General features: G+C 40.4%; 1 protein-coding gene across 7 annotated transcripts; it reads right to left on the bottom strand.

The window, feature by feature from the left end:
* Nucleotides 1-1,551: 1,551 nt before the first annotated feature.
* LOC122020042 (polypyrimidine tract-binding protein homolog 1-like) lies at nucleotides 1,552-24,764 on the bottom strand. Of its 7 annotated transcripts, none has more exons than XM_042577751.1 (11): nucleotides 24,416-24,764; nucleotides 19,236-19,246; nucleotides 19,041-19,149; nucleotides 18,314-18,376; nucleotides 18,158-18,231; nucleotides 17,980-18,075; nucleotides 15,994-16,051; nucleotides 15,816-15,920; nucleotides 15,669-15,750; nucleotides 2,328-2,440; nucleotides 1,552-2,056 (listed from the first exon to the last, which is right to left on the bottom strand). In XM_042577751.1, the coding sequence occupies exons 1-11, from the start codon at nucleotides 24,599-24,601 to the stop codon at nucleotides 1,688-1,690; spliced, it is 1,266 nt and encodes a 421-aa protein (XP_042433685.1). In that variant the 5' UTR covers nucleotides 24,602-24,764; the 3' UTR covers nucleotides 1,552-1,687. The 7 variants fall into 7 exon arrangements, 6 of the variants coding, with proteins under 6 accessions (XP_042433685.1, XP_042433688.1, XP_042433684.1 ...); XM_042577754.1 differs by adding an exon at nucleotides 24,228-24,318 and having other exon boundaries at nucleotides 19,041-19,250; nucleotides 24,416-24,557; XM_042577750.1 differs by having other exon boundaries at nucleotides 19,041-19,250; nucleotides 24,416-24,763.
* Nucleotides 24,765-25,321: the final 557 nt, after the last annotated feature.

The following is a 25,321-nucleotide window of genomic DNA, read 5'->3' as shown; positions in this document are numbered from 1 at the left end:
ACAGATTCCACCTTTTTACTACCATAAGATTATGATCCTATGTAAGATCGATTAGGAATTAAGATCCAATCGATAAGGACCATAAAATTATATGATCTTATCAAAAAGCGTTTAAATGTTATGGTATATAATTAATAATTATAAAAAATATCTTCATTTATATATAAATAGATTAAAAATATATTTTACCGTATAGAATATCAATTATTTTGAAAGCTAGTTCTAAGAGAGAATTTTTTTTTTAGAGAGGATAAAAATCACCAAACACAGAATTTTTCAATATTAACTCAATATAAATAATATCTAACAATAATTAAATAATTATTTAAACAATCTTAAAATTTTAACCATGAATAGACCAATAAAAGAACTAAAAATTTTTAAACTTCAAAACAGATTTTAAACAATATTTTTTTAACTAAAATTGTATCTTTAAACAAATTTCAATTTGAAATCTTAAATATCCTGTAATTCAATCCAAATTAAAAATTATAATTTCTCAAAACTTAATCGATCATGCTCCAATCCCACTACAGAAATCGATCATACACAATTCAAGTTATGTTCCAGATCAGATCATAGGATTATGTGATCCTTCGATCCAAGATAACAATTTTACAGACTATGCCCGTAGCCCCAAGGACTACTTAAATTATTTTAAACAACCTAAACTTGAACTCAAATTTCATTTTGAACTAAATTTAAAATAAAATTATTTATATTTTTAAACTTTAAATCAAATTCAAATATCACATTTTTTTCAAACTCAACTCAAATATCAATATTTTTATATATTTAAAAATCAAATTCAAATTTCAATAAAAATAAACATTCTAAACATCAACTTCGATAAACTATACTTTAAATTGTATTCAATAGACGAATAAGAATGAAGATCATTTATATGCATGCACACCCCACAAAAAATCAATTTAAAATTTTTGTTATACTTAATACTATAACTCAAATCATAAATTTTTATTGACAGAACCAAAAGTTTTTTAAAAAAAACTCATCAAGATGCCTCGGATCAACTGAGACGCCTCAAACATGTGAGGGGTGCCCATGATGGACACCGATGTGAGTGAGTGTGCAGGTATAAAAAAAAACTTATATACACACGGAATCAGTCTAAAAAACATCTGATTGCAACTGATTAAGTAGCAGCTCTAAGAAATTTTAATTTTGCATTCCACCCTGCATAAATTTACAAAGTTGGAGCCACGAGACATTCATAATATCTAGTAACACGGCACCTCAAAACCTATCATGAAGCAGTAGCTACCGATTTCTGCCAATGACAGAAACCATGGGAACTACATTCAGAAGAAATATAAATTCATTTAACTTAGAGTAAGTAAAAAGTGCAACCGAACAATTCATGGTAACAATTTCCTTAGTACTGAAAAACGAAGCTTGAAAATTTAGAGAATCATTTTATAGCAGGATGATACAAACCTGAAGTAAAATTAGACTTGGAGTGTTACGGAAAATAAACGCCAGTTTCACATTTCCACTGAGAACCCAATAATTTATGCATTATAGACAAACTAGCGAAAAAGAAACCAAAAGTGCAATCAGATGACGAAGTTGCACAAGATTCAAACAGTGGACTGACATTGATTTTTAAAGTAATAAACCGAACGACAACATAGGAAGAAAGAGCATTAGGTAAGATGTAATTGGGCTAGAAATACCTAGGAGGTTGGTCTGCAAATGGTGCACCACCAGAAGGCCTTGGATGCATACCGTACTGAGGCGTCTGCTGTGGAGCTTGAAGGTAACCAGCAGATGAAGTGGGGAGAGCACCTGACGTTTGGTACGGAGCAACAGTGGTTGGAACAAATGACTGGCTGGGGAATGTCCTTGAAGCCGATGCATAGTTGGCTTTGCTTGGATCCCAAGTAGGCATTTGCCCATTAGGTATCGGTTGTTGCATGGCAACACCAGCTGCAAGTGGATTGCTCAGCAAACTACAAGAAGCATTAGGAGCATGTGATGTTGCGAGTATCCCTGCATCAGGAATGGTGTAATCCCTGCTCTTGTCACTGTATGCCTGGTGAAATGTACACACATGGAAAGAGAAACACTTTACTAAAACCAGAAAATACCCAAGGAAACAGAGAAATAAGATGGTGACATCGAGGTATATGTACGTGTAATTATAAAGGTAGATACATCCTCTAGCTTTATTCCAGACTTTCTAAAATGAAAGATACATGTTTAACTAAAATTCTGCATCTTGCTTATTATAAAAGAATGAAGAGAGAACCGACTGTTTCTCGGCATTCTATACTCCTCCATAACAAAAGAAATTACATTTGTACCTTTACATTGAGATCAGTATGACGAGAGTATGACAGATGAAGCTTACAGTAGCCACCATCATAAATGCAGTGTCCCTCCAAAGCCTCTTTGGCAACTGTTGCAGTAGTCACGTCTGGTGGGAAACGAGAAAAATAAGTCCTCATTTCATTTTTTTTTTTCAAATTAAAAAAAAAAACAAAAAAACTAATCCTTCAACTGGAGATTAAGTTCAACAGATTGGCTGACACTGAAGCAAACATATTTGATTCTATCAAAGGTTTAAAATCTTGAGTGCCGATTTTTAATTGGAATGATATAGTTTTGGTAACCTATGGCACTATGCCGGTAAAATTTTGAGACTTATAATATAAATTTATAAAAATAAATTAATATCAAGTATCTATGCATGTGCTAATTAGTGTGTGTATCTATATGTTGTTAATAAATGTAAATATATGGTATAAATGTTAGTTAACTAATATATACAAGTTATATATAAATTAGATTATGTTAAGATATATATATTATAAAAAATATAACCATATGTTGTTAATTAATGTAAATATATGGTATAAATATTAGTTAATGAATATATATAAGTTATATATAAGTTTGATTCCCAGCTACGACGCATTTGCAGATATTTTTCCTTCAAATGAGACTCGCAACCAAAAAATGCTAGGCTTTTGGACCGCGAGCGTTTCCCGATTTACCTGACGGTTAATCATTAGATTATGTTAAGATATATTATTTAATACTATATATAATATGTTGATATATATAGTTATTATGTATCAATTAATTTATTAATATATAGATGTTGTAATTTGATTTACAAAATAACTAATTGGGGAAGAAGTTGCAAAGTTGATTTTGCCATGCTAGGCATGTCGATTGCAACCCCGCCATGTGACACAAGTCGCAATCATGGTCCCCTCGGGGCGGTGCGATGGTTAAGGCATGGGGTGTTACCACATGAGGTCTTGGGGTCAAAACTCGGTGTGACCGAGCATGACCTCCCCCATGTCTTGGCCATTTGTACTAATGGTTAGTATCCACTCGTGATTTACCTCCTCCGTATTTGCCTAGGGACGGGTTGGCGGGGGCGCTGGGGGGCGAGCGAATCGCCTTTTGCCACACAAGTCGCAATCATGGCTCAATGACTTCATCACATAACGCATAGCGGCCACGACTCTAAACTACCATCCTCTATCCATTGTCACATCACTCTCGACTAGTATATCTTCTCATCTATAGCACGATTTATTTCTTCCTCATCCTCTCCCTCCGTCTCCCTAATTTCTTGCCCAGTTAGTGTGCAAAACTTGTACACTAAAAATATTTTTGCAAGATGTAAATAAATTAATAATTGAAATATTAACCTAGATAATGCATAAGACATAAGAGGATAAAAATAATATAAACAAGTGTTGATTGTAATGCACATTAAGGATATAATATTATGCGGTACAATAGTCTTGAAGGAACTAGAATCCCAGCAGACTTAATAAAAACTAATTTACTTATTAATCTGAAAAAAAATCAAAAGCGAGGAATAAAAAAATAACAAATTAATAATAAATAATTTATAAACATTATTAATATAAGTCAACATGTACATAGCAAATACTTAGAAAATCATAAAAATAAAATTTAAAAATTAGATCAAATTATTAGTTTATTTCAGATTTAATTGAATTTGATAATATCGTATATCTATTATTCAACAAGGGGATATTATTTAAAATAGTGTCTTATGTGATCATCATCCCTTTCCGTTAAATTGTTATAAGATTGTAGTATGATTCGTTATTCTATAGATATTCTATAGATCAAACTATTGGGCTATGAGAAAATCCACATTAATAAGTTCATATGGAAAAGAAGAGAATGCCAAGCGAGAGATGTGGATTTAGTAGGAAAAAAAACTAAAAAGAATTAGATATAGTTGATAAAATGGGAAAAAAAGTAAGATGGCATGATCATACTCAAAGATGATTGATTATGTTCGAAAGTCGAGACAGAAAGCTAAAGATGTGACGCTCACGCTGACTTCCTGTGGACTCCGCTCGGTCCTGCAACACAAATTACGTCAGTGTCGAGCCAAGAAAGAGGTCCTGGCGTTGACCCTCCGACGCTCAAGTCAGTCACCAACGATAAAATGTAAAGCGGAGCAACAAGAAGACTGTAACATAAACAGTGAATATCGCATACCTCCACCGATGCTTGGACCCCCCCCTTTATATAGAGTTATGGTAGCACGCGTGCACATTTCCCAAGGCGAGCGGCACGCTTCTCAAAATTTTTCCTTAAAAGACTTGTTAGTAAAGTGTCCCTGACACAGTACCTTAACAGGCCAAGCATATCTCGATAGTGGAAGCTTCCGCCGTACGATCTTCTGGCTATTCATGTCCGATGTCGACGACACTAACTCCCAAAAGGATGTCACTGGATATTAGAGGGAGTGTACTGCTTCGGCCGAGTGGGATGGTCGCTCGGCCGATGAGTCGCCGCTCTGGTGCCCCATCCAATCGGACATGACCTCAATACTCCTTAGCGTGTCTGCTCGACCGAAGTTCCACTCTGCTACTGTTGAGACCTGCTGCCAGGCCGAGCGGGCTAGCCGCTTGGCCAAAGTTGAAATATGTTGATGTCAGGCTCGGCTGTCTAGCTGAGTGGGGTAGCCGCTCGGCCAAAGTTCCGCCAGCCAATGCCAAATATTGGTGCCTTGTCGAGCAGGGAAGTCGCTCGGGCGGATTCTGAACATTGTCTTCATTAAGCGTCGGTCGTTTCACTTCTCCCCCGGTCGGGTCATGCGCCCGATCGGACGATGTCATCTATGCGTTGACTGCCTTGACTTTGACCTCCACCATGGACGCGGGAGTGGGCCTCTCATTATCACTGCATCACATGTCTCCCCCTCAAGTCTAGTCGAAGGAGACTGTAAATCCGACTGACTGAACAATTTGTCTGAGCAGTCTTCCACCCGATCGGCCTTCGACACTATGTGGTTTCTGATCGGGATGCGACCTCTCCTTGTCGTTCGGTCGTAGGTATGCTCCCTCAATCCGATCGGGCACAACGAAGGTTTGAACTTGTGAAATCTTTTCTTGGCCTGTCTTTGGCGAGCGCGAGTCAGGCTTACGTCACCCAGATTTATGAGAAACCGTGCAAATCTCTTCGTATTAAAGCTAAGCACGCACCCATGCCCTCATTAAATGTCGACCCGTAGCGATGCGCCACGTGTCCTGCTCACTGCCGCTGCACGCCTGATGTGACAAGCAGATATCCGTTGTGATGTGACGTTTGACGGTTCAAATTCAACAGTCAGATCTCGGCCTGAGTTTCTGGGACCTAGATCGGACGACTCCAGTCGGTCGGCCCTCAGGCTTATAAGCCCGTGCGCATCGCCGCATTTGCGCACTTTGCAGCGAGTTCTTTGACGACACTCCTGTGCTCTGGCGAAGTCCTTCTTTTCGCTCCTCCGGCGCACTTTCCAGTAAGCTTTCTCCCCTTTGCCCTTTACTTTCTCGTCTTCGGGCATCCGTCCTTCCCCATCCTCTAAGTTTTTCGACTTCTCAGTGCTCCAGCGATAATTCTGCCAGTAGGTTTTCTTTCCTTCGCCTCTTCACCTTTCCTTGTTTTGCGATGGCAAGTTCCTCACAGCCTCCCGACGGCATCCCAGGGCCCTAGTACACCTTTACCGAGTCTCGGTTTGACGCCGGCGACGCTGGGAGTTTGACAGCCGCATTCGAGTTTCCTTCTGATTATCAAGTCTTCCTTCCCTCTTCTTCCGATCGGTCAAATTCTCCGCCGCCCGGCTGTGTCACATTCTTTAAAGATCAATTCACCGTCGGTCTGCGGTTTCCTATTCATCCCTTTTTCCCCGCTGTTTGTAAATATTTTCGCATCTCCCTTCGCCAGTTAGTGCCGAACTCCTTTCGGCTGCTGTGCAGGGGGTCGCCGTTCTTTTCTGCCTGCACGTCATTCCTCTTACCTCCAGATCTTCCATTATTTCTATTACCCAAAATTGTCCGAATCGGGGACTTTCCTTTTCCAAGCCCGAGTGGGCTTCATTTTATTCGACAAAATGTCGACCTCCAACAAGCATTGAAGGAAATATTTCTTTTTTGTACGCCTTCCCGAGCGGCCAGACTTCTTGACCCACTGGCAACTTGAAGTGACGCCTCAGCCTCCCTTGAAACAGTATAAGAGTCGATCGGACTATCTCAATGTCGCTTCCATACTGGCCGGTGACATCCACAAATTGCTGCTGGAGGGTGTCCTCTACATCTTCGGCCTGAGTTCGATCCGCACCCGACTGCCGACCAGCCTAGGTATGAAACTTCTTTCAATCATTCTTTTGATTCTAACTTATTTTTCTTCCTCTTTTGCAGCCGAAGTCATGTCACGCGCCCGTCTGGCCGGCAAGGCGAAGCTTGCTGATGCCACAATCAATGCGGCCGATGTAGAAGAACTGGAGAGTCGCGGCCTGTAGCCGATCGGCTCACAAGAAGAGCCACGGGATGAGAGCGAAGCGGCTCCCGCCCTGGCAAGTGGTGGAGCGACCGATGGCTCCCAACCTCCTTCTGAACGGCAATCGATCGTCAAAGTTGAGGGGGTTTCTGGCTCAACCTCCACAGCCGAGCCGCTCATAAGGCGCAAGAGGCGCCGGGCGGATCCTTCGTCACGCTCCGCCACTTGGGGTTGCGGTCTGCCGAACGGGTCGGGACGTCGACTCCCGCTCCTATCTAAGAATTCATTGCCCCTGAATTGTCAGATCGGACCCCCCTACCTATCCGGTCTGCCCCAGGAGACTGTCTGCGCGCCATCGGTGGCCTTCTTGCCACCAAAATCGAAGACCAAGAAGTCGGGCATCCGGTCGACCTCTTCATCACGGTCATCCGAGCGGGCAACTTCTGCACAGTTAGCCCCGAGCGGGCAGCGCCACATTACGGAGATTCTGCACCTGTCGATCGAGGAGTGGCGCGAATCCAGCACCGAGTCCCGAACTCCGGAGCACCAAATTATCATCCAAGGGTCGCTCGCCCAAATATGGGTCGATGCCCGGGCCCGTGCGGCGATGATGCCTCCGGGGGCGCTCGCAGATAGCCATACCCAGATGTCTACTTGGGTAAGTGTTAATGTTCTTTTTAATCCATTTCCGCTCGGCGCTTATATTCTCTTTGTTGCAATACTGGATGGAGAGTCTGGCCATGTACCAAAGGCTCGTATTTTTACAGGAGAAAATGAAAAAGATTACGGTCGCTGCTCGACCGTTGACGAAGACGAGAGTTTAAAGTCGTCGTTGGTGGTGACAAGAGTTTAAGGTCACCGCTCGACCGTTGATGGAGACAAGCGTTTAAGGTCGTCGCTCGACCGTTGATGGAGACAAGCGTTTAAGGTCGTCGCTCGACCGTTGACGTATACCCGAGCTTAAGGTCGCCGCTCGACCATTGAGGAAGACTCATTTTAAGAGGCCTTTGTTTTTTATTCATATTTTGCCTTGCGTTCGGGAGACATACAAAAAATACATAGTATTCACTCGCGCACCTCTCATCCAGCCCTGTAGGGTTGAAGATGATTTGCGCTCCATGGCCTCTCGAGCTGCCACCCCTCTTCATCTTCCAGATAGTAGGCACCCGAACGGAGCTTCTGTACGATCTTGAAAGGTCCTGCCCATGGGGCCTCGAGCTTGATGACATCGCCGACCGACTTCACTTTCTTCCAGACGAGATCGCCGACTTGGAAGGACATCGGGATTACCCTCCGGTTGCAGTTCTGTTTCATCCGTTGCCGGTACATCGTAAGCCGAACCGCTACTTTCGCCCTTGTTTCGTCCACCAAGTCGAGCTCCATGAGCCTCCATTCGTGCTGCACCCGATCGGATTTTACTCCGATCTCCACGAGCACAACTGCTTCGCCGCCGTATACCAAATGGAAGAGAGTTACGCCGATCGCCTCCTTCGAGGTCGTGCGAAGGGCCCACAACACGCTGGGGAGCTCATCAACCCAGCTGCCTCCGATGTGGTCGAGCCGAGCGCGTAAAACTCTGAGGATCTCCCGATTGACGACTTCGGCTTGTTTGTTGCCCTGGGGATAGGCCACCAATGTGAAGACATGTTGGATGGCATAACCCTCGCACCATTCTCTGAGCTTCTGACCGGCGAACTGTCTTCCATTGTCAGATACGGGAATGTCGAACCGGCAAATGATGTTCTGCCAAACAAACTTAATGACCATTTGCTCGGTTATTCTTGCAAGTGACTCAACTACCACCCACTTAGAGAAGTAGTCGATCGCGACGAGCAGAAACTTCTGCTGACTGGTCACCATTGGGAATGGCCCAACGATATCCATGCTACATTGGTCGAACGGGCAAGATACTGTGGATGCCTTCATTTCCTTGGTCGGTCGGTGCGACAAGTTGTGATACTTCTGGTAGGATAAGCAGGTGGCCACCGTCCAAACGACATCCTCTTGGAGGGTCGGCTAAAAATATTCGGCCAGGAGTATCTTTCGAGCTAATTCACGACCGTCTGGATGGCCTCCGCAGGACCCTTGGTGCACCTCCCGCAAAATGTACTCGACGTCTTCCGATCCGATGCATTTGAGTAAGGGTCTTGTGAATGCTCTCTTATAAAGTTGGTCCTCCACTAAGGTGAACCGTCCGACCCACTTCTTCAGCAAGCGAGCTTCTTCTGGATCGACAGGTATAGCTCCCGACCGTAAGAACTCTGTTAGGACCGTCCTCCAGTCGTTTGGTAAGCTTATTCCTTCTGATGATATAGCATTCTGATGAAATCCACTTTTAAGATCAAATTTTGAAAATATGCAACTATTGCTTACCTTCTTTAAAATGGTATTGATGTCTGGGAAGCTGTACTGGTCTTTGTGAGTAATATCATTAAGACGCTTATAGTTGAATACCAGCTTTTCCTTTCCTTTCTTTTCTTTTCCAGATTCTGGATCAATAGTGGTTCCTGAGTTAACTATGATAACAATTGTTTCATATGCATGTATGGGTGCATATCATTTTAGAAGTTGATGGATGCATGGGTGGGTGGGGAGGTATATGTAAATGGAAAAAGAGCAAATTTGACTCAATATCCTCAGAAAAAATTTGTACATATGCAAGTGGGAAATTTAACCCTCCCAAATCAACCATTGATGCTGAAATTCATGCGGTGCAAAACACAATGGAAGCTTTAAAGATTTATTTTCTTAACAAAACTGAACTTCTAATCAGAACAGATTATCAAGCTATTATAAGTTTCTTTGGGAAAACAGCTAATCACAAACCATCCAGAGTACGATGGCTCTCATTTACTAATTATATCACAGGAGCTGGACCATTAGTGAAATTTGAACACATTGATGGCAAGAATAACCAGGTAGCAAACTCTCTATCTCGCCTAATTTCAGTGTTAATTTTTTCAGAATGGTCGGAGCAAGACCTAGGCAAGTTAGCCTTAGTACCACTAACACTCAAGGAGCTCGAGAGGAAGCCCAACCAGAAGGTCCAGGAGATGTTGATCAAGGCCCTGAAAGCCCTCTCAATTTCATTGAACAGTAGCAACGGGAGTCTAATAAACGCCATGGTCGTCCGGTCCCACTCGACGAGTTCCATCAAATCTCAGAAGATCTGCATCAACTCGAGCAACGAACAGCAATACAAGCTATTAACGCACTACAACAATTACGACTCATCCACTCACTAAAGCGTCAGGAATGCAATAAATGTAGAGGAAAAGACAACTAGTGGAATGACTGGTACTCAGCTGTCAAACAGTGTGATGATCAGCTTTCACAAGCAGCATACCTACTACAAGATTACGTATCTCGGATGAGAAACTTTAAGATCTGATGCAGCGACATGGTGGACCCAATGATTTACGACCACTCAACTTTACTTTACATAAAAGAGAATTATTGCAAGCTACCCAAACTACTTTAAGTAAATTTACTTCTTCAAAGTAGCTTTAGTAGATGTATCATAATAATTGTCTAGATTCCTTCTTATCTTCTTACTGATGAACGTGATGATGGGCCCAATGAGCACCTAGCGTTATCTATAAGAACTCTTGTAAGGAATTCAGGCATAACCTGAACCTTACTTGAGTGTTCTGCTTGCTTCGTAATCTTGTATCTTGTAAGCTCCCTACTTCTCTAAGATTTTAAGTGTGTTCTTGAAATATTCTGCGCACTCTCTTTTGGTATCACTCCCGCAGAATGTACTCGACGTCTTTCGATCCGACGCATTTGAGTAAGGGCCTTGCGAAGGCTCTCTTATGTAGTTGGTCCCCCACCAAGGTGAAACATCCGGCCCTCTTCTTCAACAAGCGAGCTTCTTCTGGATCGGCAGGATAGCTCCTGGTCGTAAAAACTCTGTTAGGACCGTCCTCCAGTCGTTTGGTAAGGTTATTCCTTCCATCCGATCGATGTGCGCCACGAGCGAGACTTGTTCGATCGGCTGCCCTATGACGATCGACGATAGTGAACTGACTAATTTTGCCAACTCGTCCGCCACCTGGTTCTCCGATCGGGGGATTTTTGGTATGATGGCCTCTTGAAAGTTGGTCTTCAGCTTCTCGAATGCCTCCACATAGAGCCTGAGACAGGCATTGCTTATTTCGAACGTCCTGGATAGCTGAGCAGCCAACTGAACGTCCGAATGGATGAGGACTTTAGCGGCTCCCACATGTCGAGCTGCCTACAGGTCGGCTATCAATGTCTCATACTCTGTCTGCTTCATTATTGGTGGCTCTGTAGTCCAGCCGAATGGAGAGCTGCATCCGATCTTCCTGTGGTGAGATAAGCAGTATGCCGACTTCGTTGCCTTGCCGAGTGGACGTATACCTCCATATTAATATGTCGTCGACGTATACCTCCATATTACGGCCGATCTGCCGTCGAAACACCTTGTTCATCAACCTCTGGTAGGTAACTCCGGCGTTCTTGAGTCCGAACGGCATGAAGCTGACCTTCTCCTGGTCCTCGCGGGCGAGCGGCACTTGGTGATACCCTTAATATGCGTCGAGCATGCAGATTAGCTCGTAGTCTGTCGTTGAGTCCACCATTTGGTCTATCCTGGGCAGCGGATAGAAGTCCCTCAAGCATGCCTTGTTCAAATCGAGGAAGTCGATGCAAACCCACTATTTATTGTCCGGCTTGGAAACTAATACGACATTGGCTAGCCAGCTCGGGAATTGAACTTCTCTAATATGGTCGGCCTCCAGCAGCTTTTCTATCTCTGCCCGGATGATCACATTTTACTCCGCGCTGAAGTCCCTCTTTCTTTGCTTTACCAACCGAGCGTTCGGTCAGACATGAAGCTCATGCTGAGCTACACTCGGGGAGATACCGGGAAGCTCGTGTATCAACCAGGCGAACACATCGTGATTTTGTCTAAGACAGGCGACCAACTCTGCCTTCTTCTCCACCTCCAGATCGGCGACAATAAAGGTGGTTGCTTCCGCTCGACTAGGGTGGATTTGAACCTCCTCCTTTTCTTCATATACCAATATAGGAGGCTTTTCAGTGATTGCGTTCACCTCCAAGGATTATTTCGAGCGCTCCTCGCCTCGGTCTTGACCATCTCGACATAGCATCACCGAGCGGCCAGCTGATCACCTTTGACCTCTCCCACCCGGTCATCTACCGGGAACTTGATTTTTTGGCAATAAATAAATACTACCGCTCGGAACTCGTTGAGGACCGGTCGGCCCAGGATGACGTTGTAGGCCGACGGTACGTCTACCACGATGAAGTTCGTGGTTCTGATTCTCCACAACGGTTCTTCCCCAAGCGAGATGGCCAGGCGGGCCTGTCCGAGTGGCAGCACTTCATTGCGCGTGAAACCGTAGAGGGGTCGTCATGGGCAGCAACTCGCTCCAATCAATTTATAATTGATCGAACATCTTCTTGAAGATGATATTCACCGAACTCCTTGTGTCAACAAAAATACGGTGAATAGTGTAATTAGCGATTACTTCCCGGATGATCAGCGCGTCGTCGTGAGGGATCTCCACTCCCTCCAAGTTGTTGGGATCGAAGCGGATCTTGGGCCCTTCGGCCTTCTCCCTACTACATCCCACTGCATGGATCTCCAACCGTCGAGCGTACGACTTTTTGGCTCTGTTGGAGTCGTCGCCGGTCGACCCTCTAGCGTTCATGCCTATCTCTCCTCGAGATGTGTTGTTCCTGTTTTCTTCTTCTCGAGCGGATAGTCTATTTCGCTCGGCCGGTACTCGAAAAGGGCCAGTATCATCCCTCCGTTGAAGCTGGTGGTGCCGCTCGGGCGCCCTTCTGTCTTCCTCCCGCCGCTTAGCAGATCGATGTCTTTGTCGCCGATCGAGAGAAGAAGATCGGTGGCGGTATCCGCGTGGAGCCGGTCGGCTGACGATTGGTGTTAGACCGCGGCAATCACGCGTGTTGTGGATCGTCGACTGGTGGAAAGAACAAAATATCGGCGCCCATACTTTGCCCTTTGACGCCTTCTGTTGACCGGCCGCCACATGCTGCACGGCATGTGTTCTACTCTTCTAGTGCGGTCGCATTCCTTCAGCCCTTGGCCCTTTAGGCGGCTGATGGCTGCTTGACGGTCGGCGCCTCTTTTCTTCTGGCCACTTGGGCTTCTTCCACATTGATATATTCATTAGCCTTCTTGAGCATGTAGTCGAAGTCCCTGGACGGCTTCCTGATCAGCGATCGGAAGAAATCTCCCTCGACAAGCCCCTGAGTGAAGGCGCTCATCATTGTCTCGGATGAGACCGAGGGGATATCCATGACTACCTGATTGAAACGCTGTATGTAGGCTCGGAGCGTTTCTTTCGATCCTTGCTTCAAGGAGAAGAGGCTGACACTTGTCTTTTATAGCGTCGACTGCTGGCGCAGTGATGTAAGAAGGTAGCTCGGAAGTCCTTGAGCTGCGTATTGAGTCGTTTGGCAATCTCCTGAACCAACGTTGCGCCAATCCGACGAGGATAGTGAGAAAGACTCGGCACTTCACTCTGTATATATACTGGTGCAGCGTGGCTTCATTATCGAACCGATCTAGATGATCATCTAGATTGGTTGACCCGTTGTATGTCTCGATCGCTAATGGGGTATAGTGTCTAGGCAAAGGGTCTTGTAAGATCTCCTTGGAGAACTGTCAATTGATCCGTTCGGGCAACGCATTGCTTCAGGGCGCCTTGCCTTTCCGTGAATCTCGAACGGGGGCATCATCCGAAGATGATCCCCGCTCTTGATTCACATGGGTTATCTCTAAGGGGGTTTGGAACAAGGCACGATGAAAGGGGATCGGCGCGAGCGACGCTTCCCACTGTGTGTCGATCGACCTTCTGTTCTACCCCCATACGGAGATTTGCTTCGATCGGTCTTCTTGCCCCGCTCGTCTCCCTGCTGCCGATGTTGCAGGTTGCGGCGCTTGTCGATCGACTAACGCCTGTTGTTGCTGTTACTCGATCATCTTCTCCACTCGGGCTTGAACGAGTATCTCGAGCTCTTCCTGGGTGAACGTCACGGTGGTGAATCGTCCAGCGTCCTCCATCTTCTCGGCTCGAATGCAAGTGATGTTCTCACAGATGCCGCCAAATATCATCCTGTCCGAAAGTCGAAGAGATAAAAAGATGGGGATGTTACACTCAAGCTGACCACCTGTAGACTCCGCTCGGTCCTGCAACACAAACTACGTCAATGCCGAGCAAGGGAAGGGGTCCCGACGTTGGTCCTCTGACGCTCAAGTCAATCACCGGCGATGAAATGTAAAGCCAGCAACAAGAAGACTATAGCACAAACAGTGAATATCGCATACCTCCGCCGATGCTTGGACTCCTTTTATATAGAGCTCCGGTAGCACGCATGCACGCTTCCAAGGCGAGCACGCTTCTTAAAGTTTTCCCTAAAAAGACTTGTCAGTAAAGTGCCCCTAACACAGTACCCCTGACACAGTACCTTAATGGGCCAAGCATATCTCTGAAGTGATAGTGGAAGCTTCCGTCGTACGATCTTCTGGCTATCCATACCCGATGCCAACGACACCAACTCCCAAAAGGATGTCGCTGGATATGAGAGGGAGTGTACTGCTTCGGCCAAGCGGGTTGGCCGCTCAACCAGTGAGTCGTTGCTCTGGTGCCCCGTCCGGTCGGACATGACCTTGATACTCCTTAACGTGTCTGCTCGACTGAAGTTCCACTCTGCTACTGTTGAGACCTATTGTCAGGCCGAGAGGGGTAGCCGCTCGGCCAAAGTTGAACTCTGTCGATGTCAAGCTCAGCTGTCTGGCTGAGCGGGATAGCCGCTCAGCCGAAGTTCCGTCCGCCAATACCGAATATTGGTGCCTTGCCGAGTGGGGAAGCCGCTCGGGCGACTTCTGCACATTATCTTCATTGAGCGTTGGTCGCTCGCCCGACCGAATGATGTCATCTACACGTTGACCGCCTTGATTTTGACCTTCACCATGGCCGCGGGGTGAGCCCCCCTCATTATCAATGATCAATGGATTTTTATAATTAGAATGGTTGAATCTAATAAAGTGGAAGGCTTACAAGATATGAGACGAAATACAACTCTAACCAATGAGGTAAATTGTATTTTTATAAGATTAGCAATTATTTAGTTATTTCATTAAAACGTTATTTCACTATTTTCTAGCTATGTTCTTAGACCAATTGCTTGCCCACCCATAGTCGCCTCGGCCCGCACAACCACCACCTGCATCAGCTCACTGTTTGCCGTCTTGCCAACTGCCTGCAACAGCGGCAGCACTCGCTAGGCCCACCCACATCTCACACGTAGCATCCATCGCACATTGTGTCCCTTGTCTAGTAATTGCTTCCTCTCCTCTCCCTTGTTCTTTCTTTACTTCTCTTCCTCTAACTCAACTTTTGTGTCATGTCAATGCTAAGCGTTTCACTTGCTGACCAATAGGCGGAACAATAAATTCCACATGTACAGACCGGCACAGCTTGATACTTCAAACCTTGTATTATTGTGTATCTAGGTTTTGCACATAATAGAAGGGTGGTTTTACCAAATTTTATTTAGAAAACCTAGAGGATATTTTATTTAAAGATAAAAATTAGTTACGCAGCCAAAGGAGATTCTCCCTTTGTGAGGGAATCACCTTGGAGTGTGGCTATGGGGCTATGTTGGCTGTAGCTAAAGAAAATTTTGATTTTTTTTCCCACCCAACCATGAACAAGGTTCAACATTGAGGAGGTCGAAAGCTCTACAAGCAAGATTCATAGCTTAAAAGATGATTTTGATGCATATGCCACAAAGATTTGAAATATTGAAAGCAAACATGACAAAATGACTTTCAAATTAAATAATATAATTCAGCTGGACAGTCATACCTGGATACTGGATCAAAGCTTGAGTTCCTCCGTTCTTCTCAAATATTGCAATTTTCTGGACTGTACCAAAAGCTGCAAACACCTGATGAAAAAAGATGTAATTCTTCTAGCTATACACATGACAGAGGGGGAGATGAAATATCTCACTGTGTGAAGAACATCAACAGTCACAGCATATTGCATGTTCTCGATGGACGCAAGAAGCACATTGCTCTCAGGTTCCTTCACCTTCCCATCAGGTCCAAGGACAGGCTGAAGAAAATAAACAGTAGCCACTATAATGATCAAGAACATAAAGTAGTACTTCTGCAATATAGCTACTAACCTGTATGGTACCCTCAATTGCTGAAGGATTTACAGGAAGGTAAGGATTAGTGTAATCCCTACAGGAGATTATTTGACATCAGATCAAATTTTTTACATTTATAATTCATTAAATCTGACGTTAAAACTATAAAGGTCTCTAAGAATTCAAATCAACCATATAACAGGATAGGCGTCATTAAGATGTATGTATGTAAGATCACAGATTAAACCCACACACACTTACAAAAAATAGGTTCCCAACTATTTGAGGTAGGGTACAGAATCTTATTCAGCCATAAGCCACAATATTAGATCAAGTATCATCAAAAGACAAACAATCTAAAGAAAAATTATGGAATAGCTAGAAAAAGTATAAAACTCAAATATACAGAAGAAAGAAAATTGCAAATGTTGTGATTTATAGTAGGCAAAAAACTTTAATTGAATAACACTACCAAAGAAACATAAAAAAGCAAACATAGTCAACCATAGTAGCTAAAAACAGTAGTAATACTTCAAAGGTGTAAGAATGATGATATAAACAACTAGAAGGAGACACCAAATTAAATTAAAAATTAAATCAAACTTTAATGTTTTACAAGAATCTGGACTTCTACATTGAAACTAACATATATGCAAAGCTGCAAGTATGAGATCATTCCTATAAAAAGTTTTTGGATTGATTTCACCACATTCTTTAAACATCACACCATAACCAAAACATTAAAATTTTGTTAGCAACTATAACAATCAAGCTTGTATCCCACTAAGTGTATCAGTTATTTGAATCCTCCTACACCATTAAATTTTATCCCCTAATATATCCTCATCTATATTTAAATAAAAATTATTTTATTTTATCGTTAACCAAAGTCTTCTTTAATCAACCTCTTCTGCGATTAATGTGTGTAATTATCATGGTCTCACATCGTTTAACTGAGGTATTAATTGGTCTACTAAGTACACGTCCATATTATCTTTGTGTTTCTCGAAGTTTTCTCTTAATAGGTACAACCCGACTTTCTCTCTAATATTCTTATTTCTTATCATATTCATCTTTGTATGTCTACACATCAACCTTAACAATCTCATCTCTGCCCACATGTTCGATTCATAGTCCAACATTCAACTTCATATAGCACAGTAGGTCTAAGCGTCGTTTTTGTAAAACATCTCTTTAAACTTTAGAAGTATCTTACAATCACAAATATGTTAATTGCTAATATATATAAATTTAGGTCAGGCACTCTTGCTCCAATCTCAGTAAGCATGGACTTAGTTGCTTCATAGTTCATATACTCTCTAAACTCATTAGGCATATACTTTAGTTACTTTTATGGAATACATCTAAGAAACATTTCGTATAAAAAAAATAAGTCCATTTCACAGTTGACATTGATAGTTCTACTAAATATAAATAACCTTGTAGATTAAGGTTCTTTAGATGAATAGAATAAATATTCTCTTCCATTTAAAGAATAAGAAAAAAACCTTGCAATCTATTGAGACTAAATTGAATTGGAGAATCACGTTCTATGTAAAGCACATGTTTTCATGATGAAGATCAAGAAGCAAAATATGTACATAGACAATGTAAAAAAGAAAAATCCAAAACTGACATGCTAGTAGGTGGTATAACCATCAGAGAGCAGATGACTGTACCCTGTAGGAATACATTAAAAGCAATCAGAGACATGCACAGCCACCATCCTATTTTGTGAATATCTTGACATGATCAATCATAGTGTGCATACAAGATCAAAAGGGTACTCTATTGTTCTTAAATACATCCAATGCATACAAAAGAAACTCATTGGTTAAAATCCCCGCAGTTTTATATCGGTTGTCAAGGATCTAGAAAACTGACTTTATTATCACTAATTTATACATACTGTAGCATTTGCTAGTGGTTTAATGGATAGGAGAAATGATTGTCACAAAATACAAAATAAATAGCCATAGAAATTAATGTTGACTTCTGTTAAGGTTACATGGATTTAGAGACCTGCTACGATGAGACTGGAATTTGATATTCAAATCTGTGTGAGCAGAAAAAGTAATTCGTAAGTGGCATGTTTCAACATGCTCCGGAAGCAAGTACCTAAAACACACAAACAATTATTTAGCTACAAAGCGAGTACAGGTTCTTAATACATAGTTCAAGAGAGAAATAGTTATTGGACCTTGGGATACTTCTTCCATCCAAGGCATTTCTAGCTTCTGCAGCAGTTGCTACATCAGTGTATTGAATCAACGCCTATAAATTCAGAACATGAGACCAAGTAGAGTAGAAGTACAAAAGTTAAAACTGAGAAGATTACAAATACAAATAAACAAACCTGGAAACCAGCAGTCTTTTCAAAAGTAGCAATTTTGTGAACAAATCCAAATGCAGAAAATACCTAACCAAGAGAGAAAAAAAATATCAATTATTAATGAGATTTAGATAAAGGATATAGCTGGTCTAATTTGAAAGTGCAAAAGTGCAGGAGGGCACCTGGAAGAGAATGGTAATCATCACAACTCCAGTAACAGAATATTCGAGTGACATTTTTTATTTAATAAGTTGAAAATTATGCATAGGCCACAATTATCAACTACTTCCAACAATAAAATCAAGTGTGAAAAGTCAATGTAAAGAATGAGGACACATGTACAACAAACCTTTTTAAACAATAATTAACCAAATTACAGCACTTGCAGAAGATTTACATATCAGTCAAAACATGATGCACCATGCATCTCAACAAATAGAAAAAAAAAATCCTGTTGAATTAAAATCATAGACATGGAAATTTAAAGTCCACAAGAACATCACACAAAAATTGAATGACTCGCAACTTAAAGATGATAGGAAAAGAAAAACATAGTGATCCCCATTTATTCAGCAGTACAAGAAAGCAAAAGCAACCTGGTATATCTCCAAAAGCAGATGTTGATAATAAGTTGTATTCTAACTTAACATGTTGAATATTTGTCACTAACAATCAAGGGCAAAACCTATGAAATTTTATATACAAAGGCTAAAGATTATATATAAGAAGGTGATATTTTCACAGAACTCACCAAATGAATAACATCTATGCTGACATCACCAGCTTCCACACCCTCTATTGTAACAAGTAAGACGTTTCCAACAACCTCTCCAGAAGTCTTGTTGTTCACAATCTCTTGCCTGTTTGAATATTGGATATAAACAGTTTTGCCACGAACTTGTGCAGGTTCAGAGGAAGAGGCATAATATGAGATCATTGAGATTGCCTGATTAAGGTCTACCTGAAATGAAAGGTGAGCAACAAGGTTGGACAATTCTCTCTAAATCATTTGTAAAATAACAAGCATGACTTGAAGGAAATTAGAATGTATTTCACATCAAAGGCATTTGTGTAGAAACTAAATAAAGAAAAGAAACAATGACAAAAAAAACTTAATGCACATATTGCCATAACTACTCAAGGAAAGAAGCATAATGACCAAAAGAACAATGTCCAAACTAGGCACTGTATTTGCCACATGTAGGCCATTAGTCTCACCACAAGACCCTTATGAACTATTCATGAACAACCAATGTTTGCATCATTAGTGTTGGGGTCATGGTTTGAAATCTCATTTTGTATTCATCGGCTTGTGTAAACATATTCTTCTGTTATGAACCGAAATTGAACCTAATTGGCAGAAGCAAAATTTCCACGTTCAGCCAAGCCCATCCCACCAGATATCAACTATATATTGCTGATATCAGATGATGTTCAGTCCATGCCACGAGATACCAACCATATATTGCTTGCATCAGATGAATACAACGCTTCATTTAGGATAGCATTGAGGAAACTAAGGGAAAATGTCCAAGTATCTTTCCTCTTCCTTTATCACTCAATGTTACTCATTACATCTCACTCTCATGCTCATTGCAGAATTTCAACTTTGTATGCTCATTGTCTATGTAATCCGATAAGCATACCCTGTACACTTTTTTAGACATCATGTAATTGCTTTCTTTCATTTACTCGACTTTGCCAGAATTGAAGATGTATTACTATATAACATCCGGATGTAATTTCATAATTTCTTAAGTTGCTTCTGTGAAATAACAACATAATTGATTTTGTCATTCATAATCCATGATCCATGTGGTCAATCATGCAAGCCAAAAAAAAAAAAAAATTGCACCCGCAGGTTCATGCAAGGGTGATGACGCCAATAGGCCTGGGTTGACTCTCAACAGGTACGGAATGTCCTCAATCCTTCCTTGCATGTGCTGCCTCATGATTTACCTCCCTTCCCAACAGTGGAGGGCCACCCTAGAGGGGATGCCCAGGTGACGGTTTCACTTTTGCTTCCAATCATACAAGCAAAAAAGTAGAGCCAGTACTAGTACCATAATCTTTAATTTGCTCAGCATGTACTATCCATAGTCCACGAATAAACAGAGAAAAGAGGGTGCTATATGCACCATTAAGGTGCAAAGTGAAAGCAAAAAATTAGCTTGCACTTTCATAATGAAAAAACTTTGCATATCAGAGAACTAAACATAACAAAAGAAGTCCTTTTCAATTTATAAAGTTACATAGGTTAGAACAAGTTGTAAAATTGATGTATTACTATATTAAGTAATCCCTGATGTCTAAGACTTGGCAAGCTTATAAATAGGGATAAAATATGTCCCCATGAATGTCTCTTGGAAAAAATAAAAATCTATCAATTCCAAAATGGATTGTCATGGAGATGGCAGCAAGTTATCCTCCCATTTTCTCATGCCTTAACGCTTTAGTTGTCCCCTTCGTGCCCATGTCAGTTACCAACTCTAACACTGTGTGCTGGCATTCAACACCCCTACAAATCATGTGATAATTTGTTTATAAATAGACAAGCTAGCCACTTGGATCACACGAGTGGCATAGCTTGCAGTACAATAATAACAACAACAATCAAAACTTATCCCACTAAATAGGGTCGGCTATATAGATCATTTTACGTCATTGAGCTCTATCTTCTACTATATTATAATCTATACTTAAATAAATTTTATTTTATTTTATTTTATTGTTCCTAACCAAGTCTTTTTTGGACTTGGTCTTCCACTTTCTCGTTTGATATGCGTGTTTGTCATAGTTTTACATCGATTAACTGGAGTATTTATTGGTCATCTAAGTACATATCTATGTCATCTTAAACGTGTCTTTCGGAGTTTTCCCTCAATAGATGCAACTCCGACTTTCTCTCTAATGCTCTCATTTCTTATTCTGTCCATTCTCGTATCTCCACACATCCACTTTAACATCCTCATATTTGCAACTCCCGTCTTTTGCTCATGTGCTCAATACATGCCCAGCATTCAGTTCCATATAGCATAGCAGATCTAAATGCAGTTTTGTAGAATTTTCCTTTAAATTTTAGAGGTGACTTCACTCTAACGCTTTCTTCCATTTCAACCATCCGACTTGTATTTTATGTAAGACATCTCTTTAATCCCTCCATCATTTTGCAAAATTGATCCTAAATATCTAAAGCTCTTGATTCTGGACAACTCATGATCTCCTATCTTAACAATTATTTCATTGTGTAATATTGTTAAACTTAAATTTATATATTCTCTTTATTCTACTAAACCTAAAACCTTTCCCTTCTAGTGTTTCCTGCCAAAATTTTAATTTAGTATTTATTCCTTTACGTATTTCATCTACCAAAACAATATCATCTACAAACAACATGCACCACGGTACTGTCTTAAATGTGTGTAGTGAGTTCGTCCATAATTAATGTAAAAAGATAAAGATTTAGAGTTGATCCTTGATGTAACCCTATCTTTATTAGAAATACTTTAGTTACTCCGCCTAAAGTCTTTACTCTAGTTGTTACATCCTCGAATATATCCTTAATTAGTTCAATATATGTTACACTTACACCTCTCTTTTCTAGAATTCTCCATATAATTTCTCTTGGGACTCTATCATAAGTTTTTTATAAGTCAATGAATACCATGTCCAGATCTTATTTTTGCTTTTGATATTTTTCAATTAATTGTCTAAGAAGATGTATAACTTCTATTGTCGATCTTCTAGACATAAACGCAAATTGATTTTCGGTCACCGTGGTCTCCTTCCTTAATTTTTTTTTATTACTTTTTTTTTCAAAATTTCATGGTATGACTTATTACTTTAATACGTTTATAACTTGTGCAATTTTGTACATCTCCCTTGTTCTTATATAAGAAAATTAGAGTACTTATCCTTCATTGATCAAACATTTTTTTTATTTTCAATATCATATTAAATAATTTTATAAATCATTCAATACTTTGTTTCCCTAGATACTTTCATACCTCTATCGGAATATCATCTGGTCCAACGACTTTTCCATTGTGCATCCCATTTAAAGCTTATTCTACTTCTCTAAAAGCTGAATTCTACAATAAAAATTTAAATTTTTATACTCATTTGACCTATTTAAATTACCTAAGTTAGGTTGGTCTCCTAAACCTTCACTAAAAAGTTGATAAAAATATATCATTCACCGCTTTTTTATTTCTCTATTGTTTACTAGTATCCTATTACATTCATCTTTAATACATTTTATTTGGATAAGATAGTTATTCTATAAATGTTTCTTTCCCCTTCTTTTGTATCCAATTTTTGATATAATCATTCAAAAGTTTCATTCTTTGCTTCATTCACTACTTTCTTATCTTCTTTCTAGGATATTGTATATATTTTTCAATTTTTCTCATTTTACAAATATATAATTCCTTATAAATTATTCGTTTTTCCTTCATTTTCTCTTGTACTTTCTCATTCCATCACTAAGATTCCTTATTTAGTGGTGCATATCCCTTTGACTAACCGAATATACTCTTAGCTACTATTTTCAACTTTGATATAATCTTATCCAATGTCGTATTAGAATCGCCGTATATTTCACATAATGCTTGTACTTCTACTTTCTTCTTAAACATATTTTGTTTCCCATCCTTTAACATCCACCACTTAATTCTAGAAGTCGTGTATATTTTTCTTTCTATTGAAACTATGTTTAAGGCGTATATCTAACACTACTAACCTATGCTGGGTAGTTAAGCTATCTCCAGGATAACTTTGCAATCTTTACAAATCTTTCTATCATTCTTTCTTTCTAACTATAAGAAAGTTAATTTACAATTACTATTCACTTTTGAACGTGATTAAGTGTTTTTCTTTTTTCTTAAAAAACATATTAGTTAATATAAGATTATATACTATCGCAAAATCTAATATAGTTTCTCTTTCTCATTTTTTGTTCCAAACCCATAACCCCGATATACTCTCTCATATTCCTCAATTTTCACTCTGCATGCCCAATTAGATCACCTCCTATTAAAATCATTTCATTTGGCAAAATATTTTGTAATATTTTATCTATGTCGTCTTAAAACCTTAATTTGATAACTTCATCTAATCCTACTTGCGGTGCATATATGTTAATTATATTCATAGTTTCTTTCGTCACTATTATCTTAAGGGCTATAATTCTATCCCCTTTTCTAATTACTTCTACAACTTCATCCTTTAACAAACTATCTACAACAATACTCATTCCATTTCTTGCTTACTTTTTCCTATGTACTATAACTTAAAACCTGAGTTCTCTATCAGTTTTGCCTTCTCGTCTATCCATTTTATTTATTATAAACACAAAATATTAATTCATCTCCTAATCATCGTATCAACTACCTCGATTGATTTACCGGTGAGGTTCCTATGTTCCATATTCCAAATTTTAGATTATTAGTTTTTCTATATATTTGTTCTTAACCAACTTATGGTGTGAGAACTCCTGCCTATTTAACACTACACCCAAGTTCTCAGGGAAATGTATCAGTACTTGTCGATACGTTACAGTCGGAACCTGCAACGCGAACTCTTGCATATTTAACGTTATACCGAATTCTGCAAATATAGCGGTTATTGCCGAGACGTTATAGTCAGACTCTACAACGCGTTCCTTCCAGGAAACAACCTAGCATTAACACAATAGTTTAATTGATCCATTTATTGAATATTTGTCATAGTTTTAACGTTGGCTAGCAACCTAATACAATCCTCCTCCTTTATTCGGACTTGGGACCGGTCATGACGAGTTCGTCATAAATGAAGTTTTGAGTGACATAGCTTGCAGTCATGTTCAAAATTGAGTAAAAGAAAAACTAACCCTCCAAGTTAAGTGATATTATGCAATCTGAAGAATGATAATTTCCATGGCCTGTGCTTTAAGCAGTACCTTTATATTCCTAAACCGTGACAAAGTGGCATGCACTTGGCCCTAGCACCTCATTAATTGCCTTGTATTAGACAATCACCAACTCCATTCTCTTGAGAAACACATACCAATTTTTAATGTATGATATTCACAAAGTCTACTGACAGAACAATAAATAAAAATCGACAAAATTAGCCCAAGGTGCTTACGAACTCAACGAAAGCCTGGTTGCGATTGGCCCCGACGTTGCATTTGGTGTTGACGATCTTACCGAAAGGCTTGCCTAGCTCGATGAGCTCCTCTTCCGTGCACTCCCATGGCAGGTTGCGCAGGTGAAGCACCTTCGATGGCGTCTGCGTGTAGCGAAACTGTGGCTGCCCCGAGGAGGAAGACATGTTTGATGATCGGACCACCCGAAAGCGATTTCCGATCTGAGAGACAATGAGACGGGCGGAATCGGAGGCGAAGTGGAGGTGCGGCAGTGGATTTCGCGTGCGTTAGGGCAGGAATGCGGTTTAGGGATCGGGAGGCGTCGATGCGTCGTCGATTTGGAGCGGGGGCTTTTATTGGCAGGGTGCAGACGTGGTTTTGTTTGGATCCGGACCGGTTTAAATTAAAAGTGTCAAAGATAGATTTTTTTTCGGCAAATTATTTAACCAGTCAAATAACTAAACGATAAATTAGAGAAAAATTTCTAATCACAATCATAACTTTACATGCAGTCTTCAATCATAAAAAACTTTATTTCCACTCCCTGCATGTAAAGTATTATTTGTTTCAACTCTCTCATGTAAATTTTGTTACCTAAATTACCCCTTAGATGTTTTAAGTATAAAAAGTTTAAAAACGAATATAATTCTAGTTAAATTCAATACTTTATAACTAGAATTCAGTACTTTATACTAAAATTGAGTATATTTTCTATCAAAATTAACCCTGATATTTTTTCGGTACAAATAGTTTAAAAATGAGTATAATTCCTATTAAATTCAGCACATTAAACTAGAATTGATTATATTTTCTATTAAATTGAAAATTTAGCACCATTTACCATTTAAAGAAAATATAGTAGAATTTTCATCAAATTTAGTATCATTTAAAAAAAAATCTAGTAT

Source organism: Zingiber officinale, chromosome 9A (assembly GCF_018446385.1).
Source record: "Zingiber officinale cultivar Zhangliang chromosome 9A, Zo_v1.1, whole genome shotgun sequence".
NCBI classification, from domain to species: Eukaryota; Viridiplantae; Streptophyta; class Magnoliopsida; order Zingiberales; family Zingiberaceae; genus Zingiber; species Zingiber officinale.
The sequence above is the reverse complement of the archived record's forward strand: the minus strand, read 5'-3'. Positions and strand labels throughout refer to the sequence as shown.